At 44.0% G+C, this 12,868-nt stretch overlaps 2 protein-coding genes across 3 annotated transcripts; one reads left to right on the top strand and one right to left on the bottom strand.

The window, feature by feature from the left end:
- Positions 1 to 78: 78 nt before the first annotated feature.
- Positions 79 to 7,868, bottom strand: nelfa (negative elongation factor complex member A). Its single transcript, XM_086196897.1, has 11 exons — positions 7,597 to 7,868; positions 5,390 to 5,561; positions 5,101 to 5,262; positions 4,622 to 4,711; positions 3,930 to 4,057; positions 3,757 to 3,826; positions 3,487 to 3,575; positions 3,310 to 3,418; positions 2,910 to 3,232; positions 2,687 to 2,786; positions 79 to 1,579 (listed from the first exon to the last, which is right to left on the bottom strand). The coding sequence occupies exons 1-11, from the start codon at positions 7,804 to 7,806 to the stop codon at positions 1,395 to 1,397; spliced, it is 1,638 nt and encodes a 545-aa protein (XP_086053023.1). The 5' UTR covers positions 7,807 to 7,868; the 3' UTR covers positions 79 to 1,394.
- A 967-nt stretch (positions 7,869 to 8,835) lies between these two features.
- On the top strand, positions 8,836 to 12,248 carry nicol1 (NELL2 interacting cell ontogeny regulator 1). 2 transcript variants are annotated; one of them, XM_086196900.1, is made up of 4 exons: positions 8,836 to 8,982; positions 9,123 to 9,305; positions 10,134 to 10,222; positions 10,905 to 12,243. In XM_086196900.1, the coding sequence occupies exons 2-4, from the start codon at positions 9,194 to 9,196 to the stop codon at positions 10,974 to 10,976; spliced, it is 273 nt and encodes a 90-aa protein (XP_086053026.1). In that variant the 5' UTR covers positions 8,836 to 8,982; positions 9,123 to 9,193; the 3' UTR covers positions 10,977 to 12,243. The 2 variants fall into 2 exon arrangements, with proteins under 2 accessions (XP_086053026.1, XP_086053027.1); XM_086196901.1 differs by having other exon boundaries at positions 8,891 to 8,982; positions 9,165 to 9,305; positions 10,905 to 12,248.
- Positions 12,249 to 12,868: the final 620 nt, after the last annotated feature.

Below are 12,868 nucleotides of genomic sequence, written 5' to 3'. Positions count from 1 at the left end.
CGCCTCATGCAGTTTTGAACTCTAGTTCTCCCTTTTTTTTCCTCGCACCTGCACACTAATAAAACTTGACCCTTGATCTAGTGGCAGACAAACTCTGGAGCGATTTGCGTTGCCAATGTGATCCGGCCTCAATCAGACTAACTCGGGTTAATGGCAGCCACGGTCAGGTGACCTTTGCTCCTTTACCCGAGCGCACATTCGCCAGGTTATCCATCAGATCTGCACTAGCAGCCAAGTATTTTGCCTTTTAAGTACACTCGCTCTGGCTCACGACCTGGAGAGACCTGACAACAGGAAGCTCTGATTTTTTTTCTTTGCATAAAAAGAAGTTTGTTTTCCCAACAGGTTTGGAGGGGAAGGGAAAAAAAAAAAAACACTTTTCAAAAGGTGTTGAATGAGGAAATTTCTTCAAATTTGATTCAGACATCCACACAAGGATGAACTGCAAATATTGGAAAGGTCAAAGGTCAAGGTGACTCTCGCTTCATATGTACAGAAATATGTCCCATTCTCATCAGCGCCATCTACCAGGAATGCCATTAGGGAATTTAAAAAAAGAAAAGAAAAAAAAGGCACAAATTTCCACTGGGATTCAAGGATGAATTGAATAGATTGTGGTGGTCAAAGGTCACTGTCACCTCATCTAAACTCTCGGTAGGCCTTTGCTGAAGTCCTTCAAATTTGGCATAAACGTGCCACTGGGACTCGAAGTGGAACTGAACACACAAAACTGCAATGCCTTGTTTCTAATTTGTGATTATTTGCAAAAATATTTTTCAAAAAAAAACAACAAAAACCAAACCCCAAGTCCCTACTCAAAGCTGAAATGAGTCTACCAACACATCAACAGTCTGTTGTCTCTTTATTTTCTGTCCTTCTTTTGAAAAGGGATGAAAAATTATTGAACGTCTACCAGAAGGCTCCGAACAGAACTCAACAGCATTGAGAACAGCCCACTATTTTGTCCCCTCCCCCCGTCGCCTCCTCGTTTTGTCGCACTACGTTTCTGCTCTGAAAAGGTAGAAGAGTCAACTGTCACATTCATACAGAAAAATACAGACGGCTCGTCTTGTCTTCTTACTGGACACATGCTTGTACGCCAAGAGTACAAATGTTATGATAATTCATTAACCCCGTTTGAGCACAGCATCATCCAGGAATCACGTGAATTAAAAACAGAAATAATAAAAAGGGTGCAGGGGGGAAAAAAAACCCAAAACAACAAAAACAAATAGTCTTTGATGGGTCCTGCATCACGGCAGTGCAGGAGAAGGGAGGACCTTTCTCTCCTTGACAGTCTCACCCTCCCAGTGCTCGATTTGGCCCAAATGTGAATGCAAATGTGTTGGAAGTGAAGACGTTTCTTTCTGAAAGCGGTCTCATCCCGAGGCGCCTCAGGAGGTGTTGGTGATGGGTTTGTATTTCTTGAGGCGCGTCCACTGTCCTGTGGAGTAGTTCATTTCGAAGACTGTGTCAACCAGCATGGTGGTGCTGCCAGTGCCGTCCGCTTTGGGTAAAACCTCTGTGTGTTCGCTCAGTTTGATCTGGATTATGTCCCCCTGCTCCGGGCACGGGTTTTCTGGAGGGCAGACGGGAGGACGCACACGAGTTATGCTGGTTCTACTGAACTGATTTGTATTTGTTCTAAATCTAAACATTGATTTGCATTGTAAAACAGAACTGAAGGCAGCATTCAGCGTGTTTGGCCGGTTTCTCGTCCAGATTAAGTTTACACAAACCAATATTCAAATCACAAACAGAGACGACATCATTCATGGAGATGATTTCATAAAAAAGCAAAGAAATGTGCATAGTTTTTCTTTTATTATTTGTGTGAAGATGCGCTCCCCTTTCAGTTTAGTTTCATGATTAAAAGTAGCGTGACAAATTTGGAATTTTTCAGCACCTTCACTGTAGAAGACAACCCAGGCATTTACTATTATTATTATTATTATTATTATTATTATTATCATTATCATCATGGGTTGCACGGTGGTGCAGTGGTTAGCACTGTCACCTCACAGCAAGAAGGTTCTGGGTTCAAGCCCCGACTTTCTGTGTGGAGTCTCCATGTTCTCCCTGTTCCTGTGTGGGTTCTCTCTGGTACTCCAGCTTCCTCCCACAGTCCAAAGACATCAAGAGGGGACGAGGCTGATTGATACTCTAAATTGACTGTAGGTGTGACTGTGAGTGTGAATGGTTGTCTGTCTCTATGTGTTGGTCCTGTGATGGACTGGTGACCTGTCCAGGGTGAACCCCACCTCTCTCCACCCCCCATGACCCTTAACAGGATAAGCGGAAGAAAATGGATGGATGGATTATGATGATGACAATTTTACAATATTTTAAGAATTCTACCTGCACTTCCTCCTCTAAGTGATGTGAGTCTATGAGGTACAGCAGTGTGACGGAGTCGTGATGGGAGCAATTGAAACATTTTCATTCGGGCACTGAGAGCAAACTCCAAAAACTTAGCTCAGGACCCCAGAGACTTCTGACCCCCCCCCACACACACACATGTGGTTGGAGCGGACCAGCACCGCCATATTTCTATTGATTTAAAAGTCAGCTCTGCTGTTTGTTTTAATAAGCGCTACAAATCCATTTCTAGCATGAGAAACAACGATGTCCCTCTGACATCACTGGTCTCTCTGGACCTCTGGTGACCCTCTGAGCACATTCCTACCTCTGGATCCGGCCATGAAGCCCAGGATGAGGGCCTTCTCTGGTCTGGTGACCTTGTTGGCTGTCTTGAACATCTCCTGGGCAGCGTACATCTGGTCTCTCTGACGGGGGACAAGAGCATTCCAAATATTCATGTTTACGTGGCTAAGAACCCCCCCCACCCCACACACACACACACACAGATACAATAAACAAGGAAATAACACACAAAAACTCTGTCTTACTGTAAGTGAGAGATTCTTTTTGGGCTGGGGCTGTGGCGGCGTGGGTGTTGGTGTGGGGGTCTGAGGTGTGCTGGGAGGTTGGGTGGGGGTCTCTGGCTGGCTGGCAGTTGCAGCTGCAGGCGGTCCGTTGCTGGCGGGGGTGGAGGCTGGCGTGCTGGGGGAGGTGGGGGTGGCGGGGTTGGCTGTGGTGCCTGCGTTGTACATGGGCGTCCTCTGTTTGTACTGGCCTGGTAAGGTGGCGGTCGCGCCGGTGCCTGCTGTTGCAGACTCTTCTGGTTGGCGCACTGCCTGCAGCGTGTCCCGTCCCGACCCGCCAGCGTTTGCTGGGGAGGAAGAAAGACATTGGTGAACATTAATGGGTCTTTCAGAGTCGCTTTGAGCCTGTAGTCGTGTCTCTAACCTGGCTGAGCCTCGGAGCTGGGAATGTAGGAGGAGGAGGGAACCATGCTGGGCGTGGCTGGTAGGTAGCTGGTTGACGGCAGAGGGTTCTCGTTCAACGCCCCAAGTTTCTGGAACACAACACTCGTGAAGAACAAGAAGTTCTGAAACATGCAAAGATGGAAGTCGGAGTGAGTACCTGAGCAGAGACGAGGCCGGCAGCGTAGTCCGGCGTGGTGTTCTCCACCACTGCTTCCTCTTTGGCTGCTTTCTCTCCAGCCTCTGTTTCTACAAAAGAAGACGAGGTGGAATTGACTTAACCATCCTGTGAGAATGAGGGAAACCTCTACACCTCTGGATGTCAGAAGGTCAAGGGTCAACCCCCCCCCCCCCCCCCCCCCCCCAGGTTTCCTGACAAATAGCTTCAGGTCTTCTCTTTACAATGAAGTTTTTTTGGAAATATACTTACCCAAAGTCTTTCTTCTCCTCTTAGCCTCTCTTCCAGCTCCGACCATGTCCAACTCAGAAATATCTAACAGCTGAAAACAAAACCCACGAGAAAAAACACAAAAGGTGTAATAATGCATGTAGGAAGTGACACAAAACGAAAGATTAGGCTGAGTTGAGTTAATCTGATCTCACCTTGACCCCCCTCTCCTTGCGCAAGGGCGTCCGTGCTGGGGCAATAGGCGTGCGGTTACTGGGAGGGCTGAACATACTGGGGGCAGTGGGGCTGCGAAACGGGGCCTTGGGAATCCCCTTGAGAGGCGCTGGGATGAGATAAGACAAGACCATCTTTTGATATGCTGCCTTAAAATGGAACTCGTGAAATCGTGCACAGGAAAGGCTCGGCGTTCGCGTGGTGACAACAGTGTGCGTCTGACGTAGCTTTTACCCTTGGCTGACGTTACATCAGCTAACTTGGCTGATGTCACCCTCGAGAGGCAAAGAGGTTAACGGGCTTCTAACCTAATTTAAGTGAATGAAACAGCTTAATAACGGCACCTTGTAATATTGACATTTTCAACATACGACTCATAAAAAGACGAAGATAAAGTTGTGAAATAGAAGCGTTTCACCCAGGAACAGGGAGAACATGGAGACTCCACACAGAAAGATCCTGTGCTGGAGCCGGGACTGGAAGTCAGAACCTTCTTGCTGTGAGGCGACAGTGCTGACCACTGCACCACCGTGCTTCCCCACATGATAAATATATGCAATGTAAAATTTAATAAAAGAAAACACAAACTACTTAAAAGACGGTCAGAATTCTAAAACCATCGACAGATGCACATATCTAAAACATGGCATCAGCTGCATTTCTTCCCACTCACTGGTAGTGTCAATCTTTTTGACCAGGCCCCTCCCTTTGGCATGAAAAGGCACTCCGGCTGTCTTCTTCAGCTGCTGCGCCGTCTCTGTGGCTGAAAACAGAAAAGAAGCACAATTCTATTAAAAACATGAGATGCACAACAGCAGTTGGCATTTGTGCGCGAGAAGGACAAAAACAACAACAACCTGCACTCCGGGACAACCAGCGTATAAACAAAGAAACAAAAAATGCAAATACAAACAAAACAATAGGGTCTTAGGCCCTAAATACATCTTTGGAAGAAAAACCAACCCAACATGAAGCGTATTGACACTCAGCTCAATGTGTGTTGTCACCTTCCTCCTATTTATGTGCTTTAAGGTACATGTTGTGAACTAAACATAAGGGGGAAAAAGTGCTGGGACAACAATATTCCCCGAATAATGAGGGAGGCCAGAGTGAGAGAAGTCTCAGTCCTGACCCAGACCATGTGGAACTCACACTTCTGTAGCAGCTCTGCTCTGAGCGTGGCACTCTTGGGTTTTCTCTTCAGCTGGAAGTGTTTAACGGGGGGTGTAAGAGGTCCAACCAGAGTGGTTAACGCACTCTTGTTCAGGTACTGGCACTCCAGAGGGAGCATGGCGGACGCCTCACACTCGCTCACTGTGGAGCGACAGGAGAAAAAGTGTGTTGGACCCTCACACACACACACACACACACACACACACACGCACAGCCATACCTCCAGCTTTCGAAGTTGTGGCAGAATAAAAAGTCAAATATTCCCTACCTTTCTCCCTGAGCTCTCCAAGGATGTCCTGCACGTTTGGATTCTGCTCCTCCAGGTCCAGATTGAGTGAGCCTGTCTCTGGGAAGGACTTCAGGATGTCTGCAACCATCAGAACCCAGGGTTCTGAATCCACTGTGGCCAGCTGGATGATCTCAGACAAGGCCTCCTTCATCTGGAGAGAGGGAGTCAAGTCAGTTTTATTTGTGTCGCGCCAAAACACAACAAAAGTTCTCTCAAGACACTTAACAAGTAGAGCAGGTCCAGCACCACACTCCTCCAATGAATCTACACCCAACAATTCTCCACCAGCAAGCACATCCTGCAACAGCGGTGATGAAAACCTTCCTTTTAACAGGCAGGAACGTCGAGCAGATCCAGGATCAGTGGGGACGGTCTTTTGCTTTGCATGTCTGCACAACAGTGATAATTAATGGAGTGTTTCCTTATAATGTGCCCTTGAGGAAGCAGGTATAGGGTGAAGAGGATTGGTCCAAGCACAGACCCGTGTGGAACACCATAACTGACTGTAGTGGTTTCAGAGGGATCATCATTAGTGAGTCCAAACTGAGATCGACCTAGTAAATATGACCTGAACCAGTTTAGTGCAGTTCCTTTAATGCCAATGACATGTTCCAGTCTCTGTAGAAGGATATGGTGGTCAATGGTATCAAAAGCTGCACTAAGATCTAATAAGACCAGCACAGAGACCAGTTCCTCATCTTTTGCCAGTAGGAGGTCACTGGTAATGTTGATGGTGCTGATTCTGTGCCAAGGAGGACAGCGGCGTTAGTAAAAGCACTGTGAGCATTAAAACTGTTTCTTTAAACAGAAAAATCCACCTGCAAATGTGTCCGCTGTGATAGAAAGAAACTCCGAGAATCAGCACTTGCGCTCAGGTTTTTCTCACTCCAATCTAGTGTATTTACCTCATTCCACCAAGTACTATTCACAATGATGACCCAGACTTGACAAAACAGCACACACGACAATTTATAAGGACTCTCTTTTGCTCCACATGGATCATTATGGTTCTAAAATGTTAGCAGCAAAATTAACTGCTAATCGCAAGAGAAGTCACCATATCTGTAGATGTTCTCTTGCGTTTCAAATTACCCTTACCACCATGTATTTGTGCTCTTTCTACGTTAAATTGTAAGTTTAACACTTCGGAATATATATATATATATATATATATATATATATATATATATATATATATATATATATATATATATGTGCTTGCTGCAGATTCATGTGGTTTTCAATAAAAATGAAGTAAGAAAGGAGTATTGCTACAAATATAGTTAATTATATCACAATATCAGCCAAAGAAAATGCAATGAGTCCCCCCCCCCCCAAAAAAAAATCCCGCTGCCCTAATTAAAAGAAAATAACAATTTAAAGATCTAATAGCATCCAATCTATCACCCAACTATAATTCTTGCTTGCTCCTAATATTTGACTGGGAGTTTCTCAGCAATCAACACGAGATTATCGTCATCCAAGAGTAACAGGAGCTTTTTCATGTCAACACTGTGCATATTTGCTAGATTGCATAAAACAAATACCCATGTGGAATTACAGTTGCACGCTGTATTCTGGACTTTAGCCACGACACGGCTGATAACGAACAGGGTCCAGATACTTCAGGAGCCGTGGTTGGTCGCTGGTGCCTACGTTTGGAGCTTGTGGACAGCGATATGTCGGCTCCGAGCTGGTACCGCCCTCCTACTCCTGCTAGCCCAGCTCGCGCCCATCCCACCATAATGTCTGAATGAGCCGCGCTGGGCTAATGTGACCCGCCGTAGCTGCGACCCACCGAGGGGGGGAAAAAACGGAATTACTTCATCGTAAAAATATATATATATCGTATAGCTAACCATCGTATCCGCAGAATCGTTTAATCGCTTCAAAGTGGGGTGATAACAACAGATGACACCAGCCAGCGGCTTTATTACATAGCTAACGACCTTATAGTTATAAGTGCAGTGAGGTAGCAAGCTAGTGTTAGCTTTAGCACCGTTATGTTAGCTTGCTGGTGTAAGGAGGTATTACGCAGGTGAAATCAAACACTCGTCGTGGCAGAGACGTTAAGAGTTGCTAGCATTCGAGGGTTGAACTTTTTTCTCCCCACCCCCAGGCAGTGAAGGGTTATCTCCCGGTGGAAGGCTGCGAGGTTAGCGGCCAGCTAACGCACGGTAACCCACCTCGTCAACAGTCCGCCTGGGGAGATGCAGCATCCCGAGGAGGAGTTTCAGCTTCACCGGTGGCGATAAACTCGAAAAGCAGAGCCGAATATTGTCAATTACTGACACGGTGAGGAGGGAAGCGATGCTCGGGGGCGTCCAGAGCTCGTCTGTAGATCCTAGTTTGTTGTGAAGCCACAGGCCGGTATCGCTGTCCTTCATCGACGCCATCTTGGAAAAAGAAGTGTTTTGAGTTCGGGCATTTTGATGGGCTACCTAAGAAAACAGCAGCCAGGACCCCGCCCACTGCACGGTGGAGGACATCACCACCGGGACATGGGACAATCAGCGTTCTTTTAAATTTATCAACCTCATCATGATAGAGTATAACTGACTGGGGAGCATTTCTTAGTTTATTTAACACCTTCATTTCCCCTGCAGCTCAACATGGTTCATTACAAAGCATTATTTGTTTAGGCGGGAAATTACTGTAAACAAATAACCTACATTTATATGCAAATTACGTATTATTTAATCAAATAGTTCAAATATGCCTGAATTTCCATAACCACACAAGTTCATTCGTCAGCAAGCAAACTCTATAAAGTGTGTACACATTTATGTGTCCTTTTTAATGATTATAAAGCATATATACCCTATCACCTCACTTCTCATTCATTTTCGAATCAGTTTAAGTGCATACATGTAATATTTTAGTCAAATTGAAGCAAAAAAAAATGCAACGAATTAATAAAGTATTTCCAGCCTGTGTTATTGTTACCAACTATGTAGAAAAAAAACGATTAGGAAATGAGGACATGCAGTATATGAGGTGAATGTATTTGAATTGTGAAGTAAACTTGTTCTATTTCTACATTCCTGTCTATTGTACATAATTTCATCTGTTAATCCTAAACCATCTCTTGTTATTGTTTTAATGTGTGATTTCATACGTTTGATACCTGCAATTATTCAATAATAATAATAATAATTTAATCATGCATCTCTCCTCCTGTACTTCGGTTTTGTTTGTTATCACTGTAGTTTTATTTTATAGGAATTCAGCATTTGGTGTCTTCAAATGTCACGTCTTATAAATATCTACTGCGTATTTAGACTATCAGTGCCAATTTGAATTGAAACCGCCCAGGTGGCTGATCTATCAGATATGATTAAAATATTTATTTTCATTTTGAATCTCCAAGAATTTATAAAGATGAAGGCGTCCAATCCACTTTATTTTTGAATTGTGCGGTGGGAAGTTTTCACCTCAAGCACCTGATTCTGCCTTTCCTGCGCGAGACGACGTCTACGCATGCGCACACGCTTTAATCTACATAAAACAGTCTCCGGGAGGGCATTTTGCGCTAATCTGGTGTTTCGACAAATATCGTCGATCGATTGACGGTAGGTTGCGATATAATCTGTTAAATGAGTCGTTGTGTTATGTGCTCTGATCCGTACGCTGATCTGACCGCTTGAAAACGATTGATTCCCTAACAAAGCCTCTTTTGTTTTTGTGGTTTATCGCCTGACGGCCCCTGCAGGGTCGTCTCCGTCGCTTCACCCGTGTCCAAACACACCGAAAGCATCCCAGGTATTCATTCCGATCATCGTCATGGCATCCGGGGGACTCACGCAGGCAGCGATGCTCCTTGTGGCGGCCCAGCTTCTGTGTCTCGGCGCTGCTGATGCGGACCAGGAGACGGGGACGGTCATCCCAGCCGAGAGTAGGTGCCTCTCACAGCTATTTCATGGATTCCTCCGCTTGATGGTGATGATTATTAAATGCTTGCAGGCTGAAGATCAGCTTGTGTGCGATAATAGCTGGTCCTCTCACTGAAAAGTGCATCACAACCCGACTGGGCCTGCAAAGATGCTCTGAGAGTCGTTTTTTGCCCCTCTTTGAATTATTATTTATGAATCATTTCCTGAATGACAATATGTTTAAGTTTGTTACACGTTCGCAAAAGTTTAATATTGGGAAATTGTACATAAATTTATCTTTGCTTCCATTTAGCATTCAGATCACTATGATGACATAAACCTCCTGAGTTAAACATAAATGGGTTCTAAAATTGAGATTAGCAGCCACATCTGGTTCTGCTCTGGGCCTCATCTGTCGCCAACCTCTGTCAGCGGGCAAGATGTGGGGTACACCGATGGGCAATTTAGTCTCCAGTTAACCTAATGAGCAGGTTTTTGGTGTGTGGGAGGAAGCCGGAGCTCGTAGAGACAACCCGCGCTGACACTGGGAGAAGACGCGCAGAAAGACCCTGGCTGGCCGGTGGATTTGAACCCAGAACCCTCTCGTTGTGAGGCAACGGCGTTCAAAACATCCCAGATACGAAAACACACATCTGCCCCAGAAATGAATTTCATACACAAATGAAACATTTGTGACTCTGGTCATGTTTTAGCGTTTATCCTGATAGTCTCGCCCGGTCTAAGCAGGCTCGTCACCAGAACTGGTTTATTTTCTGGATCAGCGTTTACATCAGTAAGTAAACCTGCATCTAAACCTCCCTGATGACTGAAATCTTTCCTCACATTTCCAGGTCGTCCTTGCGTCGACTGTCATGCGTTTGAGTTCATGCAGAGGGCACTGCAAGATCTAAAGAAGACGGCTTTCAACCTTGACGCCAGGGTAAGGAGGCTCCGGAGCGCCGTCTCACTTCAGCGCCAGGAAGTTAAAGACCAGCCTTCGTCCCTCGTGATGTGAAAAAACATCAGCGAGCAAGAGTTGGGAAGCATTCGCTGAAAACATCTCGTAGATTTGCATTTATTCGTGTTTTTCTAGTGAAACAATCTACTCGTAAATGTCGAACTCCCTTTGTCCGTGTCTAAAGGTAATAACTGTCACGTTAACGAGGGTGGAAAAATTACCATAATGTTCAGAGTAGAAGACCTCCCCCCCCCCCTTTTTTTTTAACCCCCCGGATGTATTTAAAAGGAGAGAAAAAAACACTTGTATATTTAGAGAATTTAATCTCAATTTTACTGAAAAATATGGCAAGAAGTGCAGTCTTGCTGAGACCAATTGTGTGTCAAACTACTATTCTTAGTAAAGTATTGGTGTAGCAAAGATGTCTCAGCATGGAAAATGGTACTCTGCAAAGTTAAGTAATCATTATTTCAATCAAAACAATTTTTAAAAAATGGCCGATGGCTTTTTCAAATAAAGTGAATCACATCGCAGTTGTGGCATCCGTCGAAAAATATCAGACTTTTAACGATAAATGTGACGCCTGCGTGGTAACTTGAGAGGGGCACGTGCTGCATTGCTAGCTGGTCGCTTCCACGCTGCTACTTCCTGTTTTGTGTTCCAGACGGAGACGCTGGTGCTGAGGGCTGAGAGGAGGGCTCTGTGCGACTGTATGCCCGGCGGCTCGCTGCGCTGAGACCCCGAGGATGCCCGCGGCCTCTCCCAACCTCAACTCATGTACAGCGATTTCGAACAAAAATAGGCACTTTATTTTCTTTTCTCTCATGTCACTGTAGAGTCGAGGCTTTGGTTTGATCTCATGCATCATGAAGCATGTTTGTTTGTTTGTTTGTTTGTTTTCTGGCTTTGTTTGGAGACGACTTTTATACCACTGATGTTTGACACGCCTTTCGAACTTACGACCTTTTTTTTTTTGGAGACTGTATAAAGTAGATACAGTAGAATGCATCAGTAAATGTCACTGTTGAATGTGTGTGAAGGGATTATGGTTTACTACGATTATACGCATCAAACTGTAGCATCACATGTTAAACTTATTCAAATACGTCTCTTTTAATTGGTGGCATTTTGATTTGCAGTGAAAAGGTTGAATTTAAAGGTCCTTTCGCTTTTGATTATACACTTCTTTTATTTTTGTGTTTTTGTCATGAAAGAATTGCCATAATTTGCCAGATGAAATTGAATCTTTAATTTGTTTGGTTGTTGTTTTCTTTAGGCGGGAAACTTGTAGTTTGTCTTGATTTAGCACAGCACTGTAGCATGAATTTACAGCACTTTTTGTTACCCTACTGTCAATAGAGATTGTATGTATAGATTCTGTATGAAATTGAAGCGTCTCAGTCTCTGCGTGATCACACTGTATGCAAGAGTAGAGATAAACTATGTACTGTAGTACCAGAGGAACTGCAATATCAGCAGGGGGACAGAAGGAAGCGGTATTGAGACGCGGTTTTACTGTTGCTTGTGTATGACTTTGTTAACATTATGTCACCCGGATTTATTGTCTTAATGTCGTATCTATTAATAAAAACAATGAGTACCTTTGACAGAGCACCGCTCTGATCTGTCATTAAAAACAACAACGCTTTGTTGTGTTTTGTGGCGTAGAAACAGGCTGGAAATAAACCTGATCCATTTCAGTAACTCAAAACTTACCAAAAAAAAAAAACCCAAAAAACTACCAAGACCAACACTGGAACCGACAAAGCTCCAGTGGCAAAGACTGAGGCGTAAAACAGAATTAAAATACAGAAGAATTAATGAGAGATGAACAAGAAGTGATGAACTGATTGAACACAGGTGAATAAAATGGCAGGAAGTACAACGGGACATGCGGGAAAACTCCATTTCAAAATAAAACAGGATCTAAGCAAACCTCTGCAACAGCACAAAAGTCTGATTACTGAAGTCCTAGAATAAAAATCCAGAACAAAGTTCAAGCAACACATTTATTGCTTTAGTTCCAGTACTCAGTTGTTGCTGGAACTAACTATTCATAATGCATATAGATGCATGAAATAAGTTTGTCAAGAACAGTTTCTGACAATTCTTATTCCAACACCCAAAATTAATTGGAACATTTCTTATTTTCTCTTGATTATTTTTGATACACAACATGTAAGTGACCTGCAGCGGAAACACGATGTAGCACGGGATCGTGGGAGTTGTTGTCGAAACTATTTTAAAATCACCACCGGGGATTTATGTTCTTTTATTCTGATGAATTAGCAGTAAGTCTCAAGTTATATAATGATAGAAATAATCAGAGGGAAGAAGACAACATGTACACTCTCACCAATGTTTGTGCTACCAGAGTAAATCCCACTGTGCTACGACGCTACTGTAAAAAAATGAAGACGAGGACAGTCTCTGTATGACTAATTTGAATAAATCTGACAAAAGTCAGCGAGCGTATTGTTTTTCTGAATAATATTTGCAACGCTTTCACATTTTACCCACCTTTCTTTCGGTCTTTATTCATTTTATATTTTCCAGTCGCTGTAGGGATGATAGAGTTTTCGCTGACCTCATCCCACACACACACACACACACACACACACACACACA

The sequence above is a fragment of the Aulostomus chinensis genome, chromosome 24, assembly GCF_037954235.1.
Source record: "Aulostomus chinensis isolate RoL2024-O1b breed Wild chromosome 24, RoL_Achi_v1.0, whole genome shotgun sequence".
Lineage (NCBI taxonomy): Eukaryota > Metazoa > Chordata > Actinopteri > Syngnathiformes > Aulostomidae > Aulostomus > Aulostomus chinensis.
The sequence above is the reverse complement of the archived record's forward strand: the minus strand, read 5'-3'. Positions and strand labels throughout refer to the sequence as shown.